This window comes from Mucor velutinosus (assembly GCF_035048745.1).
Source record: "Mucor velutinosus strain NIH1002 chromosome Unknown tig00001577, whole genome shotgun sequence".
Classification (NCBI taxonomy): Eukaryota; Fungi; Mucoromycota; class Mucoromycetes; order Mucorales; family Mucoraceae; genus Mucor; species Mucor velutinosus.
Genome location: NW_027041934.1, coordinates 143,132 through 167,682, shown reverse-complemented (window position 1 = coordinate 167,682; position 24,551 = coordinate 143,132). Strand labels below are relative to the sequence as shown.

Genomic DNA, 24,551 nt, shown 5'->3' with positions numbered 1-24,551 from the left:
GACTTCCAAATTTACCCATCTCATCCAACTTAAAGCATCATTAATCCTCTTTGAAGCCACTTTGAACTCGCTGGCTAGTTTCAGTAGAATGTCCAATATCTCAAGTATACATGTATATGTTATTTTTTGATAAACCATGCGTGTTCTGTCTCACGCTCAAGAATTGATTTTATGCAACACCAAAAAAAAATCAAGGCTATTTTTTTGCCCCTGGATCTCCGCTTATATTGAGCCCACTGCATGTGGAAAAATTACTGCTGCTGGGTGCTTCTACTAATGAATAATAACCTGAACGAAGATTGTATGTGTCACCCACGGTGCAGACCATATTTGGTCAAAAAAACAAAAATAAAATCTCTTTCAAGAAGACCATTGAAGAAGTAGACAGGCATCAAGATGTATATCATGCCATGCAAGAAAATTTTTGAGGGTGAATGTGTATAATGAAATCCGTATGACTGCAGCTACAATGAATGGCATGTTTCTTTGCATAGATCATTATGCTTCGAATGGGTACCACACACTTTCCTTAATGATGGCGTTGAAGAGCCGCCTGCAGCCTTCGCTCTCTGTCTTTTGGTTACATTCAAAAGTGCCTTGTAGCATTTTTCCTCTCTTTCTTCCCTCTTTCTCTCATTTTTTATCTCGGTTTACATTTGCAGCTGCTTGTTTTATCTATCCATCCTAATCTCCTTGACTGGCTCTGATACAATGATCTACGACGACAACTTTTCAGAAAAGAAGCGACAAAAGAATATACTTGCATTCTTGCAGAATGGCAAATACCACTTCTTGAGCAGTATGGGATACCAGCAATCAGCTCCATCACACAGCAAGCGAGGTAGATAACTCACATGTAATCCATTCATGACACATCTTTAACACATGTTTCAAGGATCATCCACCATTACAAAAGGGATTTTCGGCGCACCTCTGAAATCAGCATCTCTGTGCGGTTCAACCAACAGTTTTGGCCTGACTGTTCCTGATCCTGTATTTCGATGCTTTGAGGAAATCATCAAGCGAGGTACATAACAAACATGCTAAATCTGAGGTTCAATCAAGCTAACCTTTGTACATTGCCGCATGATTTTTTCATGTATGAATAGGTTTGCTTACAGAAGGTATATTTAGACTTTCGGGTGCAGCACCCGAAGTAGAAGGCCTCTTGCTTGACTTTGACAAACCACCAACCTATGGGAAATACTTGGATTTGAAAGACAATGACATTCATGCCATTACAGGTGTAGTCAAAAAGTATTTACGTCACCTGCCTGATCCTGCGATACCTACTGCTACTCATGACAAATTCATCCAATTATACGGTAACTATTAATGTCAAGATCAAGTAGCGATACGTATTCTAACGTTTCATTCTAGATGAATCGCTATCAGATCAGTCTACCATTGAAACATTAGCATCCATGTTGCATCGTTTACCGAAAGAGCACTTTCATTTGATTCACTACATCATCATTCTTGCCTCGAATATCCAACAACATGCCGATGTCAACATGATGAATCCGGAAGCACTGGCTATTGTTTTAGCTCCAGTGTGTACAGGCCTTGAACACAACCTCAAGGAAATACCGAGTTGGGTCAAACGTCATTCTCGAGCTAAAATGATGGCAGATATGAGCCATTTCATAGAGACGAATGCAAAATGGACTCGACTTTGGACATTGATGATTAAACACAGCGACAAATTGCTGGACATCTGGAAGCATGTACCCTTGTGGGAAGTCCGTACAGTTCCCTGTCATCCCTCTGCCTTTCATTCTTCGTCTGCTGCTTCGTCCCACCAACAAGGTCGGCACTCAACAACCTTATCACCTTTGGAACAAACTGAGTTGCTTCTGGATATTGCACCTCAGCGACGTCCTAGCTATCATAGTCAGCGCAGCGATGAGTTATACAAGGTGGTGGTAATGAGATCAAGGCAAAACACATGCAAATCACTGAAAAAGAACAGCAGTAGCACCACAAGCAGACGATCGCCACCCACACTCATGGACGACAGCAGCATGAAAGTGCCAACCACGCCCAAAAGACACTCCATGGTGCACACATCCTCCTGAGCAGAAAGAGAGAGAGATTCCTTTCTAATTTATTAATATCTAATACTTTGTATTCTATACCCCGAATAACCTCCCCACCTCATATATATTATTATTCCCATACGTCTTGTAATCAATACAGAAAAAATTTCGCAATTGATCCGTAACTCTTTTTGCAATGATGGATAAGGTTACACCGTCTATCAGGGAGCCCCTCTTTTGCTTTGCAGTGCGATTGCCGGCTTGTGTGTCACTAAATAGCTAGAGCATGGCATGTAGGCTCTGGCTGTTCTAAAAATAAAGGAAGCTAACATTTCGTTGAAGTTGGCTGATATCGAGAGCGATTTAAATGATCAACCGTTTTCAAACATAAGATACGGTGTACAATACTCCTGTTACGAGTTCCAACTGGAAGAGAATTTCGGAAACAAATAAATTCAGGTACACAATAATTTTTTGTTGAACAATAGCTGATATATGTATGGTTTACAGGCTTTTTCAATGACCAAAATGGGGCCATGTCAACAATCTTCTTTGTAGGTTATTGCCTCGGATTACTGGTATGTACAGTATAGGCGATTCCCAAGCTAGACATTCCATTGCATAAAAAGTCTTTTTAGAATATCTATCATCACGGGCATTGTAAATGCAAGTGTGTCTAAAAAGGAAGAATGTTGACATGATAGGATACAATAATGGACTAGCAAAGTACAGCCATGCCAGTGCAACCCAAACACCTGCAGCACATCCCTGAAAAGTGCTATGGCGTAGAAGACAGTAGCAATTGAAAACATGTAGAATTATTGTTGGCCGTCTTGTTATTGTCTCTCGAAACAATAGGCAAATACTCAACATGGCTTACAAGCGACGTTTTGGCAGACTGTGACACCAATCTGCAGCAATATGTGATGCAAACTGGAGTACACATGCTGTGTGATCCAAATAAAAATGCACACTCACATTTGATTCAGAAAGCCTCATGGTGCTCACACTAAAATTGCTCTTAATTGCGAGGGTTAAACAAAGATATCTGTATAGCCCTAATAGATCATCTTTGTGATTAGATTTTACATGACATACAGAAAATTAAAAAAAAAAAAAAAAAAAAAAAAAGTCTAATTTGGCAGGTCCCCGATCGACTTTGGCCCTCTTTATCTGGTTTGATGATTCTGTATTATATATGGCCAGAGGCTTCACATGTTGTTGATGGCTCCGTTGTATCTTTCTGCTGACATTGACCCTGTTTACCTCTGTAAACGTGTGTTTTCAAACAAGGTATTCCAGGCTGTTCTTTTGGAATGGCTAATTTGAATAAACTTTTGCCTTTCGTCATGGATGTTGGTGGAAAGTTTTCTAGAGCATTCATGAATATGCTATGATGTCTTTTAATCTACTTGTCATAAATGGTTAACTCTTTGTAAGGTAAACTAATGTGTATGCTCTACGTAAAAAACCACACAAATGTATACTGAAACAGATTCGAAATACGCGCTACTGTCCAAATGACTGATAAAGAAGGACCGACACACATCAACAACTCCTTAAAACTAACTTTAAATCACTCAATGATTGATGGTGAGCTAAAACAAGCTAATTGCAGCAAAGCATTAAAACTCGTCATTAATTGTAGTTACTCTTGTTCTCTTTGCTTTTTCATTTAACCCTAAATGTCCTCGCATTTCCTGCTACCAAAAGCGCTTTACATCACACTCTATTCGCTTTATGGCTCGGCAATAGCGTACATTGCTATCTTTTATAGTGAGGTGTTGCATTTGAGTCCCAACCAGATTGGAATTCTTTTGGCAATTGCTCCATTTGTCCAAGTCGTCGCTTGCCCGTTGTGGACACTGATTGCAGACAAATACTCGAGATTTCATGGCCTGATCATGGGCCTGATAGCAGCGATAGGCGGATCCAGCGTGGTGTCTCTGTATTTCTTGCCTAAGTTTGAGCTGGATGGTTTCTGGGTAATGGCTGCTGCCACTGTAAGTGCATTCCTGTTTGCTTTCTTTGGGAGTCCCATTTGCGCCCTTGTGGATAGTGCCGTGCTCAAGCTGTTGGCCGATCAAAAGATTCTCTATGGTATCTATCATGAAAGTTACGCTTGTGTGCCCCGCATTTGTCTATAAAATGGCTGTATAATAATAGGTAACCAGCGTCTGTGGGGATCTGTTTCGAATGGTGTGCACATCCTTGTCGTTGGCATCTTGATATCTCGCATGGGAATTGGGATCGCCTTTGCTGTCTTTCTCGGAGGACTGATTCTATTTGCTGTCTTATCCTTGTTTGTGCGTTTTGATTATCAGATGATGCACGCCACAACAAACAACGGGAGCGGAAGAATGGTAACGAATGATACTAGTGATGAATCAAATGTGGGAGAGCGATCGCCATTGCTGACAGGAAAGTCGACTGCAGTGACAGGCGGCAACTATTTGTATAACCCTACTAGCACATCAGAGCCAGCTTGGTTGCAAGATGATGCCAGAAGAAACTCATCAAGCACGACTATTCAAAGAAGAGACAGTAATACAAATACGCTCTACTTGACTACTACAACTACTGTGATGGCTATGAGTGTGCAAGTGGAGGCTGATCAGGAGCTTCATGCTACATCCACATTACCACCATTGGGTCTGGTGATCTCTTATATACCTACTCTAGATACATCTCTGTCAGCTTTGGGAACAATACATGATGGCGCAGGAGACTTACCAGAGCCCTCCATCCTCAAGACAATTCTCGTCTATACTTTTTTACTTTCAATCCTGCTCTATGGTTTGGCGCACTCCATGATTAGTCAATTTTTGTTCTTGTTGTTGAAGGATTTAGGCATGGATGCCTCCATGATGGGCTGGACAGGACCAATTGGTGGTGTTGCAGAAGTGCTGACATTCTGGATGTCGAGAAAGGTACGGCATTTACATTTCAGATGGCATTATGAGGGCGATCATTAACGAGGATTCAGCTGTTTGATACTTACAGCGTGACGTTATTGATGACAGCTGCGTATCTGTCGTTCATCTTTAGAGCGTTCGCATACATGTGCTTGCAACCAAATCAGAGTGCCTCTCTGATTATCGCTTTGGCCTTGCAGATTCTTAATGGTATTATATGAGAATAGTGCCGAATATTCTCAGTTTGGTATTAAAACATCTTGTTAGGATTCTCTTACGCCCTCATCTGGTCAACCGCTGTAGCTGAGGTCGATGGTTTCTTCCCTGTAGATCAAAGGTCAGTTGCTCAAGGTATATTAGCAGCACTGTTCTCGGGCCTAGGATATGGATTGGGATGTATAATTGGTGGTTGTGTATACGCTGTGTATGGATCGATCAAGCTGTTTCAAATATCTGCTTTTATTTGCACTTTGAGTCTAGTTGTCTTTTTGTCTGGAAGGAGATAACCCTGATCTGCGCGGTTTTGTGAATAGAACTCAAGTCGCTTGTCATGATCAATGATAAAAAAAAAATGTTGAAGTATGTCTCCATCTATAGCACTCTAATTTTTACTTGAATATCAATGCATTTCACATCTGTCTAAATCTCTCAACATTATGCAAAATCCCTCCAGAGACAAACTCTATCAGTGGATCTGAACTTTCTAGGATGCTCTGCGTCTGATAGAAAGGAAACAGAGCATGTACGGGCATACAACGTACTTTTATTACCTCTTACTATGCTAGAATATGCAAAACACAGCGACAATTTGACACTTTTGAGTCGTACTTTCTCATGTTAGAAGCCGTTTCTAGACGCCAGAACAGCACCACACAACTGCTCTGGCCTAGCGCTTACTTTCTGACACCTTTGCTCAACTTTTTTGAGATTGCCAAAATTTGGCCAAAAAAGCATGAGGGATACCTCATGGGATTTTGACGAAAATCAAACGATCGCGTTTTTGACCTCCAAAATAAAGACTTTTACTATGGCATACGAGCCTTTCAGCACTTCGGGTGGTTTCCTGACCTACGCTTCGCTTCGGTGGAAACCAACCTACGTTCAAACGGCTCGCGCTGCCGCGGGCCTTTGGCTAATATCCCAAAATTAATATAGCTAAAATGTTAGAAGAGGAACCCTGATTGTTGATTGATATGTAATCACTAATCGTATGAGTGTTTATGCTTCGGATGGTTCTCACCGAAGCGTAGCAAAGGTAGAGAACCAACCTGCGCAGCGGCAGCTCGTGCTACTGATTGCTCTTGCGTATTTTATCAAAATACTGCTACTTTCATTTTGACCCTCCACTTACACATAGTAACCCTTCCTATTATCTGTGGATCTGATTCTTATGTGATGTTCTACATCCATATACACGTAGCTACTTCATATACGGGCAAGCAGCATACTGGTATTCCCAGTTTTTAGTCCTTAGTGTCCCTAATACAACAAAATTTGAATGCATTTGAGCTGAATTTTCTTGCGTTCAAGGCCGTTTTAGATCGTCAGAATAGCCCCAAATGGTTGCTTTCATCTGGCAGTTACTTTCTGACACTTTTGCTCGACTTTTTGGGGACCAAAAAAACATGGTCAAAAATCGACCAAAAAGCATGAGGTATCCCTCATGGTTTTCATCGAAAATCAAACGATCGCATTTTTCATCTTGATAATGGAGACTTTTACTATGGTATATCTTGAATCAAAATGTTTCTATCAATCCAAAGCAACCTCTGAAATTATCTTTGTGGGACTTTGATATGTAAAATTTCGACATTTTGGCCATAAATCTCTTTTCATATTTTTACAAATCATTCAATAAGTGAATTCAAAACATCTATTTTACTTAGTACCATTGGAAGCGCCTTGAAAAGTACTCCAGGAAAGCTTAAGGAAGCATGGGGTGATTATCATACTTCACTTAGTCGAATCTGCAAAAATAGCTCGATCGAGTCCAAAATTATCAAAATATGTCCAATCTGGAACAGACTATGATTCTGGGTTTGAATTAATTTTGGCTGGTAGGGCCAGCTGGAAAACTCATGCCCTTTTCATAAGGCAATACAGTAGTAAATGCCCTCGAAGCGTATAGAAAGTAGGTGGCAGGTCATAGTACTATCGTTTATAATGATATTTTATTGCCTTCTATATCGTTCATAATGATATTTTATTGCATTCTATATTTAATAACGTTAGTCTGGACATTGACAATGCATGGGTTGCATAAAATGTCTGCAGTAAGTAATGAAATCTCTGAGGCTCTGAGACGTCGCTCAAATAAAACATTGACAGCATTGAGCAGAGGAAAGAGGGTAGAAATAATAGTGGTTTTTATTGATTGATTGTAAAATCATTATTCTCATATGAGCCAGGTCTGATAGATGCCTTGAAACTCAGGTTCCATATTAGGATTGTAAAGTGCAAAAGGACTGAACATTTATTATGTTATGATATGAGCCAGGTCTGATAGATGCCTTGAAACTCAGGTTCCATATTAGGATTGTAAAGTGCAAAAGGACTGAACATTTATTATGTTATGATATGAGCCAGGTCTGATAGATGCCTTGAAACTCAGGTTCCATATTAGGATTGTAAAGTGCAAAAGGACTGAACATTTATTATGTTATGATATGAGCCAGGTCTGATAGATGCCTTGAAACTCAGGTTCCATATTAGGATTGTAAAGTGCAAAAGGACTGAACATTTATTATGTTATGATATGAGCCAGGTCTGATAGATGCCTTGAAACTCAGGTTCCATATTAGGATTGTAAAGTGCAAAAGGACTGAACATTTATTATGTTATGATGATATGAGCCAGGTCTGATAGATGCCTTGAAACTCAGGTTCCATATTAGGATTGTAAAGTGCAAAAGGACTGAACATTTATTATGTTATGATATGAGCCAGGTCTGATAGATGCCTTGAAACTCAGGTTCCATATTAGGATTGTAAAGTGCAAAAGGACTGAACATTTATTATGTTATCATCACCTTTCTTCCGCTTTTCAAATTTTTACATAGTTTGAATCACCACTGTAAGAAAAATCCCTGAAAAAGCGATAGTAACAACAAACATTGCAACTTTGATCAGCATGTCAAACATTGTGATCGATCAAACCACCATCCAGGCTCTCGTCGAGTCGGTGAAAGCCTTACACTCCCGTCTCGACATTTTCGAACGTGCTCAACAAGCCCAGCAAGCCCTGAACGCTCAGTTCCGAGAAGAAGTAAATGATCTTCACTCCATCATCAACAATCTCGAGAAGCTTATCCGCTCTCCTGCACCCGTAACTGCTCAACCCCCCATCGCCGCTATCCCAATTACACCTGTGGTCCCTGCCGCTCAGGCTCAGGCTCAGGCTCAACAACCCCGCAACAACCCACCCCAGTGGAGCCAAGTCCTCAAACGTCCCTCCGCTGCCTCTAACAAGCGCCGCCGCGAACATGCTCTCCGTACACTTCAACCTCCTCAACCTGCCACTGAAAATTCCAACTACACTGTTCTGCACCTCCATCGTGCTCATCGTATGACTCACACCGAATATCGTGCTACCCTCGCTGCCATCGGCATCGATAGCAAACGTATTCTAGATGTCACTTTTCCTGCTCGCAACATCTCCACCATCCTGATCCACACTGCATACAAGGCGGATATACTTCAACTCTTAGCCGCCGGTGAACTGACTGAAGTCCCAGACTTTAACCCGCTTGACCATACACATGTAGCCGATCCCCAATTTGCTGACATGCCTGCTCCCCAACTAACCCGTATTGCTGCCGCCCTTCACACTGACCGATGCATCCGTACTGTGCGCTACATCAAGAAACATACTGTCCCCGGCGTCCTCAAATTTTTCATGGCCCAAAACTGGATACCTCTCGTCACTGCTCAAGATCTCTCTGCTGAACTGCTTCCTCGTCCTGCCAAACGTGCTATGGACCCTCATTCTGCCGTTGGTCAATTGCTCCTTGATCCCGTCTACGCCACCAAGTTACGCTCACGCCAGTTGGTTGATCGTCTAGGCAACGTCGTTGAAACCAATGCAATGGAGATTACTGAGGAATTTTACGATGATCCCAACCACTCAGACACCGATGACTCTCTTGAATGAGTGAATCCTCATCACAGCCTTTAAATCAACGTTCTGCATCCCCTGATAATGTTTATGTCCCCCCGGTATCTGCTCCTCATTCTTCTAACAAACACACTAACTTGATTATTCGTAGTCTCAACTGCCGTAGCCTTGCTAAACCATCAAACGTCCCCAACAGCCAAGCCTTTTGTCGATTCCTACGTCAATCTTATGATCAACAACCACACATCCTCTGCCTTCAAGAAACCCACGCTTCCGATCCCAATACCCAAGCTCGCCTCGACTTACAACTCCAAGCAACATCTTCTATATGGTCATCCCATTGCGGGATAGTAAGTCTTCACCCTAATATTCATATCAATCCCATCTTCGTCTCGGATGATGGTCGAATCATATATTGTACCATTTCCCACACTACTAACCTATTTCCTCCCCTGAAGATCATGAATATCTATGCACCCGTCACTACTCCAGATAGATATATCTTTTATGATCAGTTACTTCAACGCTCCTTCTTCCAAACTCTCGTCACCAACATGAACACGGCGGAAGGTCTACACAACAATCACCTGTCTAATGTCACCGATGCCCCATCTATAGTCGTTGGTGATTTTAATTACAATTTCCGCCAATACCGTCCACCATCTATTGTCAAACCAGCTAGCATTCAATCACAATGGCTATTTCATTCGATGCTCACCCACTACTATCAGGAAAGTACTCATGAATTAATCCACGAACCTCAAGTACCTACCTTTCGTCGCAACACTACGTTCACTACCATCGATTATATGTTCTTGAATCCTCAACTGATGGACTTCCGTACTGACCAGTTTGTCCACTTTGTCCACTCGGACTGGACTGACCATGCGATGCTGTCTACCCAACTAACTTTTGATAATCCAGATCTCGGTAAAGGTCTGTGGCGAGCCAATCCACAATTAGTCCACAACGAATACTTCTGCCAACGCCTGTTCACAAAGCTTGACGATTTCCACACCCTTCTCGCTTCCAATGCTAATGATCTCACTCCACAAGTCATTTGGGATCAAATCAAGGAATTAACTCGACAGGTAGCCAAATCTTGTAGTCGTCGTCAATCGGAATGGCGTCGCCGTCTACTTCGTCGTCTCCAAAGCAAGCGGAACAAGCTGATACGACTCTACAAAACGACTCAAGTACGCAATGATCGCCTTCCCAAGATCGAATCAATGATAGGTAACCTACAACAAGAATTGGCTGATATTCAAGCTTTACGCTCCGGCATCAAATGGCGTGAACACGGGGAGAAATCCGCTGGTTTCCTCAAGCGTCTTACATCCCAGCGATCCCAACAACGAGCCATCCCCACTCTTCAACACCCCATCTCCTCCTCCGATTGTGCGACTACAAAGGACAAACAGGCAGCTGCGGTAGCTTACTACGAACGGCTCTACACTGCGGATATAGTGGACACCGAAGCGATTCGCTACTTTACTAATCAGATTCCTCATACTGACAAAATTCTAGATTCAGACCACCCGTCATTATGTGCTCCATTTACCCTCGATGAATTAGTCGAAGCCGGTACTCGGGCCCCTAAACAATCTAGTCCTGGCATTGACTCCCTACCATATGCCATAATACAATTGCTTTTCACCCACCCACTCACCGCTGCCATTGCTCTCCGTGTTTATTCTGACGCCTTGTCAAACGGCGTATTCCCGCAATCGTGGCAAGAAACTTGTCTGGTCTTGCTCCCTAAGAAAGGTGATCTTGCCTTGTTGCAGAACTGGCGTCCCATTAGTCTTATCTGTTGTGATGCCAAAATCTTCACTCGGCTGTTGAATGCTCGGCTCATGCTCCACTTTGGCACACGATTGACCACCTCACAATCCGGCTTCATGCCCCATCGCTTTATTGGCGAACCAGCCATGACCCTACATTGCGCTCTGTCCCTCGCCACTGCCACCCATTCTACGTCAATCGCCTTGTTGTTAGATCAAGAAAAAGCATATGACCGTGTCAACTTGGAGTACCTCACCGCTGTACTCACAGCTTTTAACATGCCATCTTCTCTAATCTCATCACTGCTTTCTTTGTTTACTAACACGCAGGTACGGGTCAACATCAACGGATTTCTCTCTGAAGCATTTCCAACCCAACGTGGTATGAGACAGGGTGACCCTATCAGTCCTTTGCTTTTCAATATCATCTTCGACCCCTTCCTCCGTGCCATCAACCAACATCAAAACATACTTGGGTTTGACTTTACACGCATTGCAGCCACTAATCCTCGTTTTTCCTCCCCTCTCGCTGACAATGTTCCTCTCGCAGATCCAGTCAAAGTCCTGGCATATGCCGATGACACACTAGTTTTCCTCAACGATCTTAGTGAATTCCACCAACTTCAACAGTTGATAAATAAGTATGCCGCCGCGTCCAATGCCTCTCTCAACTATCACAAGACGCAAGCATTGTCTCTCTCTGGTGTACCGCACGAATCCTGGATTCTCGGCCTTCGCGCGTCTGGTATCTCGTCTTGGCATGACCAGAATGCTACCGCTCCCATCATCTATCTCGGATACCCTATTTGTTCATCTACCGCTCAAAAGAACTCATATTTCGATGCTCTTCTCACTCGTCTCCGGGACTTTTGTCGCCTTCATTCGGTACGCAACCTTACCTTTCGAGGACGGGTTACTGTTCTCAATTCACTCTTGTTCTCTAAAGTGTGGCATATTGCACGCTTGTTTCCTTTTTCGGCTAACGATATTCACAAGCTACAACAGCTGGGCGCCTCGTTCGTTAACCAAAATGCCAAACTAACTCGATTCTCTTTCGCTACTCTCTGCCTCCCTCGTTCTCATGGCGGCCTTGGTCTTTTGGATCCTGCTGTGCAGATCAACGCCCTTCAGTGGCGCTGGCTTCATCCACTTTTGCACCCATCCGATCCCACTCCTCCTACCAAGACTTCTCTTCCTTATCTCCGTGTCATCCTCAACTTCTTCCTCGCTACTCCCTCATACCCCACCTACCACTGGTCTCTCCTCTTTCCTGCCTGTAGGCCATCAAGCGCCAGAAAGGTCATCGCTCCTCTCTACAACATTCTTCGCGCCGTAGATACCATTGTTCGTAAGTTTGGTGTCTGTCATGTTTCCTTCAGTACTTGTCTACGCCTGCCATTTTCGACCTTGGTTGAACATAACCTTCCACCCAACCATAGCTTATCGCCTACATTTCGCTCACCAAAGGAAGTGGTAAAACACTACCCCAGAGTGCTTCAACTTACAGGTAATGATGTTTTCATCTTTGATACCACCACTCAAGCTCTTCAACTTCGCACTTCGGTCATTGGCCTACCCCACCAACCCACCAGCTTACGCGCTATCAATTTTCTTCAGGCTCAAAACCTACTGCTCACCAACTTCATTCACTTCAACATGTTGCTCCTTGTCCCTCGTCCAAACATCACACATATCGACCTCTCCACCATCACCAACTATTCCGATAGTATCAGCCTCGTATCCACCCTTCTACTCTCTTTATTGGCAACTTCATTTTCTTTTGAGTCTCATTCATTCCTTTTATCCCTCCCTACTAATCAAGGATTCAAATCCCTCCCCCTTCACACTAACCCTTCCTCTTATTCGTCCCCTTTAGGTGTTGCCAAATGGAAGCAGTTTTGGACTCTCCAGATTCCTTTGAATGCTCGCAATACTTGGTTCCGGATCCTTCATGAAAAAGTTACTACTCGTCAATTATTACATCAACGGCTTCGCGATTCATTTACCCCGTACTGTCCTCACTGTCAGTCTTCGTCATCCACAATCCCCACCATCATCGAAGATACTGAGCACTTCCTCTTTTCCTGTCCTCGAAAATTGGACGTCTGGCGACAAACTCTCTCTCTTTACATCTCACCTCGATTCTCTTACTTTGCGTACGAGGAATACATTGCCATCCTCCACCTTCGCCTCGATATTGACCGCTCATCTCATGAACTTTTTCCTGCATTATCCGTGTTCCAGGTCTTTGCTTGCATCCAACAGGCTATCTGGTCTGCTCATTACCGCCAAGTTTTCCAGCACGTCCCTTTCATCCCGTCTACTGTCATCCACTCCATTCATCGTACTCTCCTCAATTTAGACTCCCAACTTTCCTTCGATACAATTATCTGAGCTTCCCCTTATATCCTCCAGTCTTTATATCCCCTCCCTCTATATTAGGTGACGATTTAAGGACTTTAAATAAAAACAGAAGTGCCTACTTCCTTATAAAAAAAAAAAAATTTATTATGTTATGATATGAGCCAGGTCTGATAGATGCCTTGAAACTCAGGTTCCATATTAGGATTGTAAAGTGCAAAAGGACTGAACATTTATTATGTTATGACGAGCCTTTCAGCACTTCGGGTGGTTTCCTGACCTACGCTTCGCTTCGGTGGAAACCAACCTACGTTCAAACGGCTCGCGCTGCCGCGGGCCTTTGGCTAATATCCCAAAATTAATATAGCTAAAATGTTAGAAGAGGAACCCTGATTGTTGATTGATATATAATCACTAATCATATGAGTGTTTATGCTTCGGATGGTTCTCACCGAAGCGTAGCGAAGGTAGAGAACCAACCTGCGCAGCGGCAGCTCGTGCTACTGATTTCTCTTGCGTATTTTATCAAAATACTGCTACTTTCATTTTGACCCTCCACTTACACATAGCAACCCTTCATATTATCTGTGGATCTGATTCTTATGTGATGTTCTACATCCATATACACGTAGCTACTTCATATACGGGCAAGCAGCATACTGGTATTCCCACTTTTTAGTCCTTAGTGTCCCTAATACAGCAAAATATGAGTGCATTTGAGCTGAATTTTCTTGCGTTCAAGGCCGTTTTAGATCGTCAGAATAGCCCCAAATGGTTGCTTTCATCTGGCAGTTACTTTCTGACACTTTTGCTCGACTTTTTGGGGACCAAAAAAACATGGTCAAAAATCGACCAAAAAGCATGAGGTATCCCTCATGGTTTTCATCGAAAATCAAACGATCGCATTTTTCATCTTGATAATGGAGACTTTTACTATGGTATATCTTGAATCAAAATGTTTCTATCAATCCAAAGCAACCTCTGAAATTATCTTTGTGGGACTTTGATATGTAAAATTTCGACATTTTGGCCATAAACCTCTTTTCATATGTTTACAAATCATTTAATAAGTGAATTCAAAACATCTATTTTACTTAGTACCATTGGAAGCGCCTTGAAAAGTACTCCAGGAAAGCTTAAGGAAGCATGGGGTGATTATCATACTTCACTTAGTCGAATCTGCAAAAATAGCTCGATCGAGTCCAAAATTATCAAAATATGTCCAATCTGGAACAGACTATGATTCTGGGTTTGAATTAATTTTGGCTGGTAGGGCCAGCTGGAAAACTCATGCCCTTTTCATAAGGCAATACAGTAGTAAATGCCCTTGAAGCGTATAGAAAGTAGGTGGAAGGTCATAGCACTATCGTTTATAATGATATTTTATTGCCTTCTATATCGTTCATAATGATATTTTATTGCATTCTATATTTAATAACGTTAGTCTGGACATTGACAATGCATGGGTTGCATAAAATGTCTGCAGTAAGTAATGAAATCTCTGAGGCTCTGAGACGTCGCTCAAATAAAACATTGACAGCATTGAGCAGAGGAAAGAGGGTAGAAACAACAGTGGTTTTTGTTGATTGATTGTAAAATCATTATTCTCATATGAGCCAGGACAGATAGATGCCTTGAAACTCAGGTTCCATATTAGGATTGTAAAGTGCAAAAGTACTGAACATTTATTATGTTATGATATGAGCCAGGACAGATAGATGCCTTGAAACTCAGGTTCCATATTAGGATTGTAAAGTGCAAAAGTACTGAACATTTATTATGTTATGATATGAGCCAGGACAGATAGATGCCTTGAAACTCAGGTTCCATATTAGGATTGTAAAGTGCAAAAGTACTGAACATTTATTATGTTATGATATGAGCCAGGACAGATAGATGCCTTGAAACTCAGGTTCCATATTAGGATTGTAAAGTGCAAAAGTACTGAACATTTATTATGTTATGATGATATGAGCCAGGACAGATAGATGCCTTGAAACTCAGGTTCCATATTAGGATTGTAAAGTGCAAAAGTACTGAACATTTATTATGTTATGATATGAGCCAGGACAGATAGATGCCTTGAAACTCAGGTTCCATATTAGGATTGTAAAGTGCAAAAGTACTGAACATTTATTATGTTATGATATGAGCCAGGTCTGATAGATGCCTTGAAACTCAGGTTCCATATTAGGATTGTAAAGTGCAAAAGGACTGAACATTTATTATGTTATGATATGAGCCAGGTCTGATAGATGCCTTGAAACTCAGGTTCCATATTAGGATTGTAAAGTGCAAAAGGACTGAACATTTATTATGTTATGTCGTCTCCAAAGCAAGCGGAACAAGCTGCTACGACTCTACAAAACGACTCAAGTACGCAATGATCGCCTTCCCAAGATCGAATCAATGATAGGTAACCTACAACAAGAATTGGCTGATATTCAAGCTTTACGCTCCGGCATCAAATGGCGTGAACACGGGGAGAAATCCGCTGGTTTCCTCAAGCGTCTTACATCCCAGCGATCCCAACAACGAGCCATCCCCACTCTTCAACACCCCATCTCCTCCTCCGATTGTGCGACTACAAAGGACAAACAGGCAGCTGCGGTAGCTTACTACGAACGGCTCTACACTGCGGATATAGTGGACACCGAAGCGATTCGCTACTTTACTAATCAGATTCCTCATACTGACAAAATTCTAGATTCAGACCACCCGTCATTATGTGCTCCATTTACCCTCGATGAATTAGTCGAAGCCGGTACTCGGGCCCCTAAACAATCTAGTCCTGGCATTGACTCCCTACCATATGCCATAATACAATTGCTTTTCACCCACCCACTCACCGCTGCCATTGCTCTCCGTGTTTATTCTGACGCCTTGTCAAACGGCGTATTCCCGCAATCGTGGCAAGAAACTTGTCTGGTCTTGCTCCCTAAGAAAGGTGATCTTGCCTTGTTGCAGAACTGGCGTCCCATTAGTCTTATCTGTTGTGATGCCAAAATCTTCACTCGGCTGTTGAATGCTCGGCTCATGCTCCACTTTGGCACACGATTGACCACCTCACAATCCGGCTTCATGCCCCATCGCTTTATTGGCGAACCAGCCATGACCCTACATTGCGCTCTGTCCCTCGCCACTGCCACCCATTCTACGTCAATCGCCTTGTTGTTAGATCAAGAAAAAGCATATGACCGTGTCAACTTGGAGTACCTCACCGCTGTACTCACAGCTTTTAACATGCCATCTTCTCTAATCTCATCACTGCTTTCTTTGTTTACTAACACGCAGGTACGGGTCAACATCAACGGATTTCTCTCTGAAGCATTTCCAACCCAACGTGGTATGAGACAGGGTGACCCTATCAGTCCTTTGCTTTTCAATATCATCTTCGACCCCTTCCTCCGTGCCATCAACCAACATCAAAACATACTTGGGTTTGACTTTACACGCATTGCAGCCACTAATCCTCGTTTTTCCTCCCCTCTCGCTGACAATGTTCCTCTCGCAGATCCAGTCAAAGTCCTGGCATATGCCGATGACACACTAGTTTTCCTCAACGATCTTAGTGAATTCCACCAACTTCAACAGTTGATAAATAAGTATGCCGCCGCGTCCAATGCCTCTCTCAACTATCACAAGACGCAAGCATTGTCTCTCTCTGGTGTACCGCACGAATCCTGGATTCTCGGCCTTCGCGCGTCTGGTATCTCGTCTTGGCATGACCAGAATGCTACCGCTCCCATCATCTATCTCGGATACCCTATTTGTTCATCTACCGCTCAAAAGAACTCATATTTCGATGCTCTTCTCACTCGTCTCCGGGACTTTTGTCGCCTTCATTCGGTACGCAACCTTACCTTTCGAGGACGGGTTACTGTTCTCAATTCACTCTTGTTCTCTAAAGTGTGGCATATTGCACGCTTGTTTCCTTTTTCGGCTAACGATATTCACAAGCTACAACAGCTGGGCGCCTCGTTCGTTAACCAAAATGCCAAACTAACTCGATTCTCTTTCGCTACTCTCTGCCTCCCTCGTTCTCATGGCGGCCTTGGTCTTTTGGATCCTGCTGTGCAGATCAACGCCCTTCAGTGGCGCTGGCTTCATCCACTTTTGCACCCATCCGATCCCACTCCTCCTACCAAGACTTCTCTTCCTTATCTCCGTGTCATCCTCAACTTCTTCCTCGCTACTCCCTCATACCCCACCTACCACTGGTCTCTCCTCTTTCCTGCCTGTAGGCCATCAAGCGCCAGAAAGGTCATCGCTCCTCTCTACAACATTCTTCGCGCCGTAGATACCATTGTTCGTAAGTTTGGTGTCTGTCATGTTTCCTTCAGTACTTGTCTACGCCTGCCATTTTCGACCTTGGTTGAACATAACCTTCCACCCAACCATAGCTTATCGCCTACATTTCGCTCACCAAAGGAAGTGGTAAAACACTACCCCAGAGTGCTTCAACTTACAGGTAATGATGTTTTCATCTTTGATACCACCACTCAAGCTCTTCAACTTCGCACTTCGGTCATTGGCCTACCCCACCAACCCACCAGCTTACGCGCTATCAATTTTCTTCAGGCTCAAAACCTACTGCTCACCAACTTCATTCACTTCAACATGTTGCTCCTTGTCCCTCGTCCAAACATCACACATATCGACCTCTCCACCATCACCAACTATTCCGATAGTATCAGCCTCGTATCCACCCTTCTACTCTCTTTATTGGCAACTTCATTTTCTTTTGAGTCTCATTCATTCCTTTTATCCCTCCCTACTAATCAAGGATTCAAATCCCTCCCCCTTCACACTAACCCTTCCTCTTATTCGTCCCCTTTAGGTGTTGCCAAATGGAAGCAGTTTTGGACTCTCCAGATTCCTTTGAATGCTCGCAATACTTGGTTCCGGATCCTTCATGAAAAAGTTACTACTCGTCAATTATTACATCAACGGCTTCGCGATTCATTTACCCCGTACTGTCCTCACTGTCAGTCTTCGTCATCCACAATCCCCACCATCATCGAAGATACTGAGCACTTCCTCTTTTCCTGTCCTCGAAAATTGGACGTCTGGCGACAAACTCTCTCTCTTTACATCTCACCTCGATTCTCTTACTTTGCGTACGAGGAATACATTGCCATCCTCCACCTTCGCCTCGATATTGACCGCTCATCTCATGAACTTTTTCCTGCATTATCCGTGTTCCAGGTCTTTGCTTGCATCCAACAGGCTATCTGGTCTGCTCATTACCGCCAAGTTTTCCAGCACGTCCCTTTCATCCCGTCTACTGTCATCCACTCCATTCATCGTACTCTCCTCAATTTAGACTCCCAACTTTCCTTCGATACAATTATCTGAGCTTCCCCTTATATCCTCCAGTCTTTATATCCCCTCCCTCTATATTAGGTGACGATTTAAGGACTTTAAATAAAAACAGAAGTGCCTACTTCCTTATAAAAAAACATTTATTATGTTATGATATGAGCCAGGTCTGATAGATGCCTTGAAACTCAGGTTCCATATTAGGATTGTAAAGTGCAAAAGGACTGAACATTTATTATGTTATGATATGAGCCAGGTCTGATAGATGCCTTGAAACTCAGGTTCCATATTAGGATTGTAAAGTGCAAAAGGACTGAACATTTATTATGTTATGATGATATGAGCCAGGTCTGATAGATGCCTTGAAACTCAGGTTCCATATTAGGATTGTAAAGTGCAAAAGGACTGAACATTTATTATGTTATGATATGAGCCAGGTCTGATAGATGCCTTGAAACTCAGGTTCCATATTAGGATTGTAAAGTGCAAAAGGACTGAACATTTATTATGTTATGATATTGACTCAAAATGTTTGTAACGGCTCAAAGCAACCCTTAACACTTTGTTTGTGAAACCTACCTATGTAAAATCTCGACATTTTCGCCAAAAACCTCATTTCATACTTTCTCACTTTGCTCAAGAAGATCATTCAAACCACTACTTTTGCTTGGTACCACTGGATGCGCCTTGAAAAGTACTCCAAGAATGCATTAGAAAGCAAGGGATGGTTATGGCGACTTACATAACGAAAACTTGCGAAATAAGTCGAAATGTGCTCGAAATGATCGAGAATCAACAAATCAGGAGATTAATGACTGGCTGAGATTAAAGTATTTTTGGCGGCTGCTGCTTGCTGCCAGAATCAACAAAATGTTGGAGCAATCAATGTTTGTAGAGCTGATAGCAAGGGAACTACAAGCCAAAAAATGCCTTTTCTTAGAATTGCTGCTCTATAGTGCCTTGATGATCGTTTACAAAGTCGTTAGATTCAATCGCTTTGAAACACTCCTCCAGACGCGAATTTTGAACCGAAATGCAAGCAGGCCAAGATGTATGTAATGCTTAGAATATGGAGCATTAACTGTGGCATCTGAGTAGCAACTTCAATGGGCAAAGGTATTATACAGTATACTTTGCAGCGAAAAGAACAATCTCGTCATCGTTGACCTGAACAAGCTTGGTAAATACTTCCACAGCGTAATACTTGGAAAGCGGTTTCTGGACATTGCACAATGCGAGGACTGGTGTCAAGTTGGATACATTTGAATTGAAATGTGTATAAGACGCCCTAAAGACAGCACCAACTTGCGCTAAATTAAACGAATGCATTGGGAGAGCATCACATGAATGGATCTACCATGTCCTTTCAGGTAGCAACAGTAATCCCATCAAAAAGCTGCCAAGATAATATAATATCAACACAACGACATCAAATAGGAGCTGCACTTGCAATGCTTGCCCTTTGATTTGCGTATAGTAAAATGCCTCAATCTTAAACTATATTGTGTGCCTTGCAACACATTTATTGTTTGTTTCTATAGGCGACTCCGCTAATAAAAAAGATGGAAATAATAATTACCTGTTTATCCTTCCTCCTTTTCTCTCTCTCTCTCTCTCTCTCACACTCTTTCCTTTTCGCTACATATAAAATAGATGACACTATTTTCAAAGTTTACGAAAAGTGGAGGAAATAACGAGAAATCCATCTATCCTTGGTCACAGCGTAAATTGAGTGGCAGTCATCATGCTTTGCCGAGATTTGGACACAGTGCCACTGCCCTTGACAATCAACACATTCTTATTTATGGTGGCATGCACAAGGGAAATACAAAGAAGAACATGTTCATCATTGACACAAGTAAATGGAAAAGAGAGCGCGACGCATACCATGCCATAGTAATCGCTTTTCATCAACGTAGACAGCATATCTGCCAGCTCGTTAGCAACATCGGGTGATGTGCCGTCTCTGAGAAGCTTCACCACAATTTCTTCAATGGGCTCCTTTGTATTACGTAAGGATGAACAATGAGCAACAGCTTCAACATGTCATGATATTCACTGTTTTTATTCTAGTTTATGGTGGCGAGCCCATTCACGGCAGCGAGATTTGGGATCCTTACTTTTACGTCTTGCATACAAGTAGATGTTGACATGTATGACACTTTTTTTTGACAGCGCTAATGCTGATTTTCTAGACACTCGTCAATGGTCAAGAGTACGTACAAAAGGTAGATTGCCATCGGAAAGAGCAGGACACTCCACATGTGTTTCTGATGATGGCATCATGTATATCTTTGGCGGTCATTTTCAGCGAAAGTACCTGAATGACTTGTGTGCGTTCAATGTGAAAGAGTGTAAGTTTTGCTGAATTACTCATTCTCACCATGCTGATTCACACATATTGAGCAGATCCTGCCAAGGCAGAATGGGAATTTATTCGAGTTGAAAATCAAGGGCCAACACCCAGATCCGGACACATTTCTGTGATTTACGACAAGAAATTATACATGTGAGCAGCCTTCCCATTTCAATTCGACGCACGAGTAAAAAAGAGAAAAAAGAAAAGAAAAAAAAAACTCATCACAAACGAATAGATTCGGTGGCATCAATGCGAGCCATTTATACAACGATATTTGGTACTTTGATCTCGTTACTCATGTTTGGCATCAGATATCAGCTGTAGGCTATATACCCGCACCAAGAGAAAGCTGTGCAGCTGCATTAGTCGATGATACGATATACGTTTTTGGAGGAAGAGGACTAAATGGATGTGGTTTAGGCGACTTATGCGCGTTTAGAATCAAGAGTGAGTGAAACTGGTAGAAAAAGGAAATCGATATCGTTCTAATGAGGTCAAACAAGGTCAGAGATGGTACATGTTTCAAAGCATGGGCGCACCTCCTTCGCCTCGCTATGGGCTTTCAATGACAGTGATACACAACAAAATCTACGTTTTTGGTGGTGATTCAGTTACTGGAAAAACGGATGATAGTGCCCATGTGTATACATTGGATTGCTGCAAGTGTTTATATGGGATTGTTGGACTGAATGTGATTATTTATATATATATATATTTATATAGCCAAGATAAAATATCCTCCCGAGCCAGAAGCCTCAGAAAGCGAAAATAGTAATGCGGATCGTGTTCAGACGAGTACAATGCGTAATAACAACACGAATGCACCAAAAGCACAAATCCAACCTGCACACATGGAGCAAGAATTCAACATACCTCAGCCTCAATTCGATGCAAAGCACATGGACTATCAGGCCCTCGATGAGCAAGATCAGAAAATCAATCTACCATTAACAGCCAACTCGTTAGAGGGTAATCTGAGCACATCCAGACAGCTGCTTGCCGCAGATCTGCATTATGCAAGCCCACCCACTTCACCAACATTGCCTCCACCACGACCGCCTCGAGAAGGGATCTCTCTCAACGAAGCCTATCGACAGGCGCCATCAACAGTGCATGATGCATATAAATTCAAAAGAGAATCCTCGATTCCACCTCGCTCTCAGATACCACCCAAACCATATATGCCTGCCATGAATGAATCGACGACAACAGCTATGAATCCCGACGAGAAAGCCAAACTACTATTGGAAATCAAAGCACGAGATACGATCATTTCAGAGATGAAGAAAAAGGAGCAATGGTGGCGAACCGAAGTCTCTGTGGCTAGACATTTGCGCGCAAAGCAGAGAGACGCATCTGATGACAACCTAGACAACCATGACGATCAAGACATGGCATTACTCAACCTCGATCAACACGATAAATTGATGCTATTTCAACAACTTGTCACTGTCAAGGCCGAGATTAGAAAAGTTAGATACAGTATAAATAAACAAAATGATCCAATACTTGAAAAGATAGAGCAAGTGGAGAACGTAAGAGCAATTGCACTAGAAGAAGCAGCCTACTATAAAGCAAAATACGCCGCACTCAAGACAAGAAACAAGGAAGCACTGGATCTGCTGGAATCAGATCGAGTCGACATATTAGAAAAGCGACTACTGTATGCGTATGAAGAAAAAGACACCATTGAACGAAGCCTGCAAAAGATGAACTCACAGTCAAAGCACGATCAATCCGCAAGGCTGCTGGCAGAAGATAGAGCGCGAGACGCACAGAAACAATCCGAAGAGGCCCAAGAAGCGCATCAAAATGCATTGGAAGAGCTGACACTGCTGTACGAGCAAATCATCAAACTTGAAGCGCAAGGAAGAGATGATGCTATCCAGATAGCCGACCTGTCCAGCAAATTAGCAGATCAGCTCTCTCTCAAGAACACGACCCATCAAGACAATTCACAGTGGCATATGGAAATAGGCAGATTGGAAGCAATCAATATCAAGTTGAGAAACGAGATTGCAGTGCTGTTGAAGCGATTGGAGGAAAGCAAGGACGATGAAAACAACCTAAAGATGCTGCTGAACGACAAGGATCAAGCATACGCCGAAGCTGTGCTTGAGCTAGAAAAGACATGCATCGAGCTTGATTTGCTTAAAGGCTTGCCAAATGGTAGTAATAGTAGTAATAGTAGTTGACCATTGTAAAATAAAGTGAACAGGCATTCAGGTGTATTGCCTGGTATCATTTGAACTAAACCAGCTATAAAGGCTCGTGTTTTCATATAGCATTATTTGCTGTTGAGAGCAATGTAGTTTAACAAAAGCATCTTCATATAAGATACTGTGAAGCATTCAAAAATAGACAAGCCATATCCTTTCAAAATTTTAAAAAATTGTGTACCGTACAAGGTGAATAAACCCACCAGCAAAGCCGGCAATGGGAAGGGGGTTTGGGGGAAGAACATAACGCATCTAATTCAACATTTGGTAACACTGACCTATAAGAGGGTTTTACCATAGCGAAGCGAAGGTGCAAAACCATAGTATTCAAGCAGCAAATTCGGGTTTTCCTTCCATTGTTAATAAGCTTACCAGCAACATAGGGCATCAAAATTTGCATGAATTAGCTTTACAAAATCAGTATACCTTTATTCGAATTAGAGATTACACAGGCTGCAGAACTACCCTTCCAGTAAATTACAGCTACCAAAGATGAGCTTCATGCCATGTACATAAAAGCTATAAAGCAAAACATAACCCAATTGGACAGCTTTCAAGCCTTCATATCTCGACATGTAGACCTCCCTGAGTTGCCAAAATAACGCTAAACAATTGTACTTGAGTAGTAGTAACTTCCTGATACATTTGCTCAACTTTTTAAGCCAAAAAAAAATGGCCAAAAATCAGCCAAAAAATCATGAAGGGCACCTCATGTTTTCATCGAAAATTAAACGATCGCATTTTTCACCTTGAAAATGAAGACTTTTACTATGGTATGTATTAAATCAAAATGTTTCCCTCGATTCAATGCAACCTCTGAAACCACTTTTCTGAGACTTTCATATGCAAAATATAGCTATTTTCGTTAAAAACCTCATTTCAAATTTTATTAAATTGCTCAATAATTTCAGTCAAAGTATTTATTATAATCAGCACCATTACAAGCGCCTTGAAAAGTACTTCAAGAATGTATTAGGGAGCGTAGGGTGATCATCACAATTTATGTAGTCGAATATCATAGAATAGTTTAAAGAAGTCGAAAAAAAAAATGCTGCGTTTGAATTGTTTTTTGGTGGCGGCTTACTGCTGGCTGACCTAAATGCCTTTCTGTTGATGACAATGATGATGACAATGATGATGACAAGGATGATGACAAGGGTGATTACGATGCTGACCAGATGGGGATCATGGCGTTGAAAGGACAGTTGCTTACCCCGAATACTTTTTTTTTGGGGAGGTTTGCCTCATGAAGGTGTCTTTTGCAATGGCAATATCTCAAAAAAAAAGTTGCTGTAGATCTTACACAAGTTCTGTATTTACTTATGGTCAGTTTTATGTCACAGAGCATCAGCAGCAGTGAATGATATGACAATTCTATTATCAGAAAATGGCGATTGTGATGTACAAATGCTACATAAAACTTGAATTTTCTTTCACAT

General features: G+C 42.3%; 6 protein-coding genes across 6 annotated transcripts; all 6 read left to right on the top strand.

Annotated features, from left to right (window-relative positions):
* Nucleotides 1-711: 711 nt before the first annotated feature.
* On the top strand, nucleotides 712-2,078 carry ATC70_013493 (uncharacterized protein; the record flags this gene model as incomplete). Its single annotated transcript, XM_064832657.1, has 4 exons — nucleotides 712-841; nucleotides 896-1,027; nucleotides 1,110-1,325; nucleotides 1,381-2,078. 4 exons carry the CDS (start codon nucleotides 712-714, stop codon nucleotides 2,076-2,078), a joined length of 1,176 nt encoding a protein of 391 aa, XP_064675536.1.
* Nucleotides 2,079-3,724: 1,646 nt separating this feature from the next.
* ATC70_013492 (uncharacterized protein) lies at nucleotides 3,725-5,460 on the top strand (the record flags this gene model as incomplete). The annotated part of the gene is made up of 4 exons (XM_064832656.1): nucleotides 3,725-4,139; nucleotides 4,206-4,969; nucleotides 5,026-5,164; nucleotides 5,222-5,460. The coding sequence occupies 4 exons, from the start codon at nucleotides 3,725-3,727 to the stop codon at nucleotides 5,458-5,460; spliced, it is 1,557 nt and encodes a 518-aa protein (XP_064675535.1).
* A 2,623-nt stretch (nucleotides 5,461-8,083) lies between these two features.
* On the top strand, nucleotides 8,084-9,103 carry ATC70_013491 (uncharacterized protein; the record flags this gene model as incomplete). The annotated part of the gene is made up of 1 exon (XM_064832655.1): nucleotides 8,084-9,103. The coding sequence occupies one exon, from the start codon at nucleotides 8,084-8,086 to the stop codon at nucleotides 9,101-9,103; it is 1,020 nt and encodes a 339-aa protein (XP_064675534.1).
* A 425-nt stretch (nucleotides 9,104-9,528) lies between these two features.
* Nucleotides 9,529-13,245, top strand: ATC70_013490 (uncharacterized protein; the record flags this gene model as incomplete). The annotated part of the gene is made up of 1 exon (XM_064832654.1): nucleotides 9,529-13,245. One exon carries the CDS (start codon nucleotides 9,529-9,531, stop codon nucleotides 13,243-13,245), a length of 3,717 nt encoding a protein of 1,238 aa, XP_064675533.1.
* Nucleotides 13,246-15,528: 2,283 nt separating this feature from the next.
* Nucleotides 15,529-18,570, top strand: ATC70_013489 (uncharacterized protein; the record flags this gene model as incomplete). The annotated part of the gene is made up of 1 exon (XM_064832653.1): nucleotides 15,529-18,570. The coding sequence occupies one exon, from the start codon at nucleotides 15,529-15,531 to the stop codon at nucleotides 18,568-18,570; it is 3,042 nt and encodes a 1,013-aa protein (XP_064675532.1).
* A 1,617-nt stretch (nucleotides 18,571-20,187) lies between these two features.
* On the top strand, nucleotides 20,188-23,088 carry ATC70_013488 (uncharacterized protein; the record flags this gene model as incomplete). Its single annotated transcript, XM_064832652.1, has 8 exons — nucleotides 20,188-20,392; nucleotides 20,454-20,546; nucleotides 20,608-20,673; nucleotides 20,730-20,888; nucleotides 20,944-21,043; nucleotides 21,129-21,340; nucleotides 21,397-21,552; nucleotides 21,617-23,088. The coding sequence occupies 8 exons, from the start codon at nucleotides 20,188-20,190 to the stop codon at nucleotides 23,086-23,088; spliced, it is 2,463 nt and encodes an 820-aa protein (XP_064675531.1).
* Nucleotides 23,089-24,551: the final 1,463 nt, after the last annotated feature.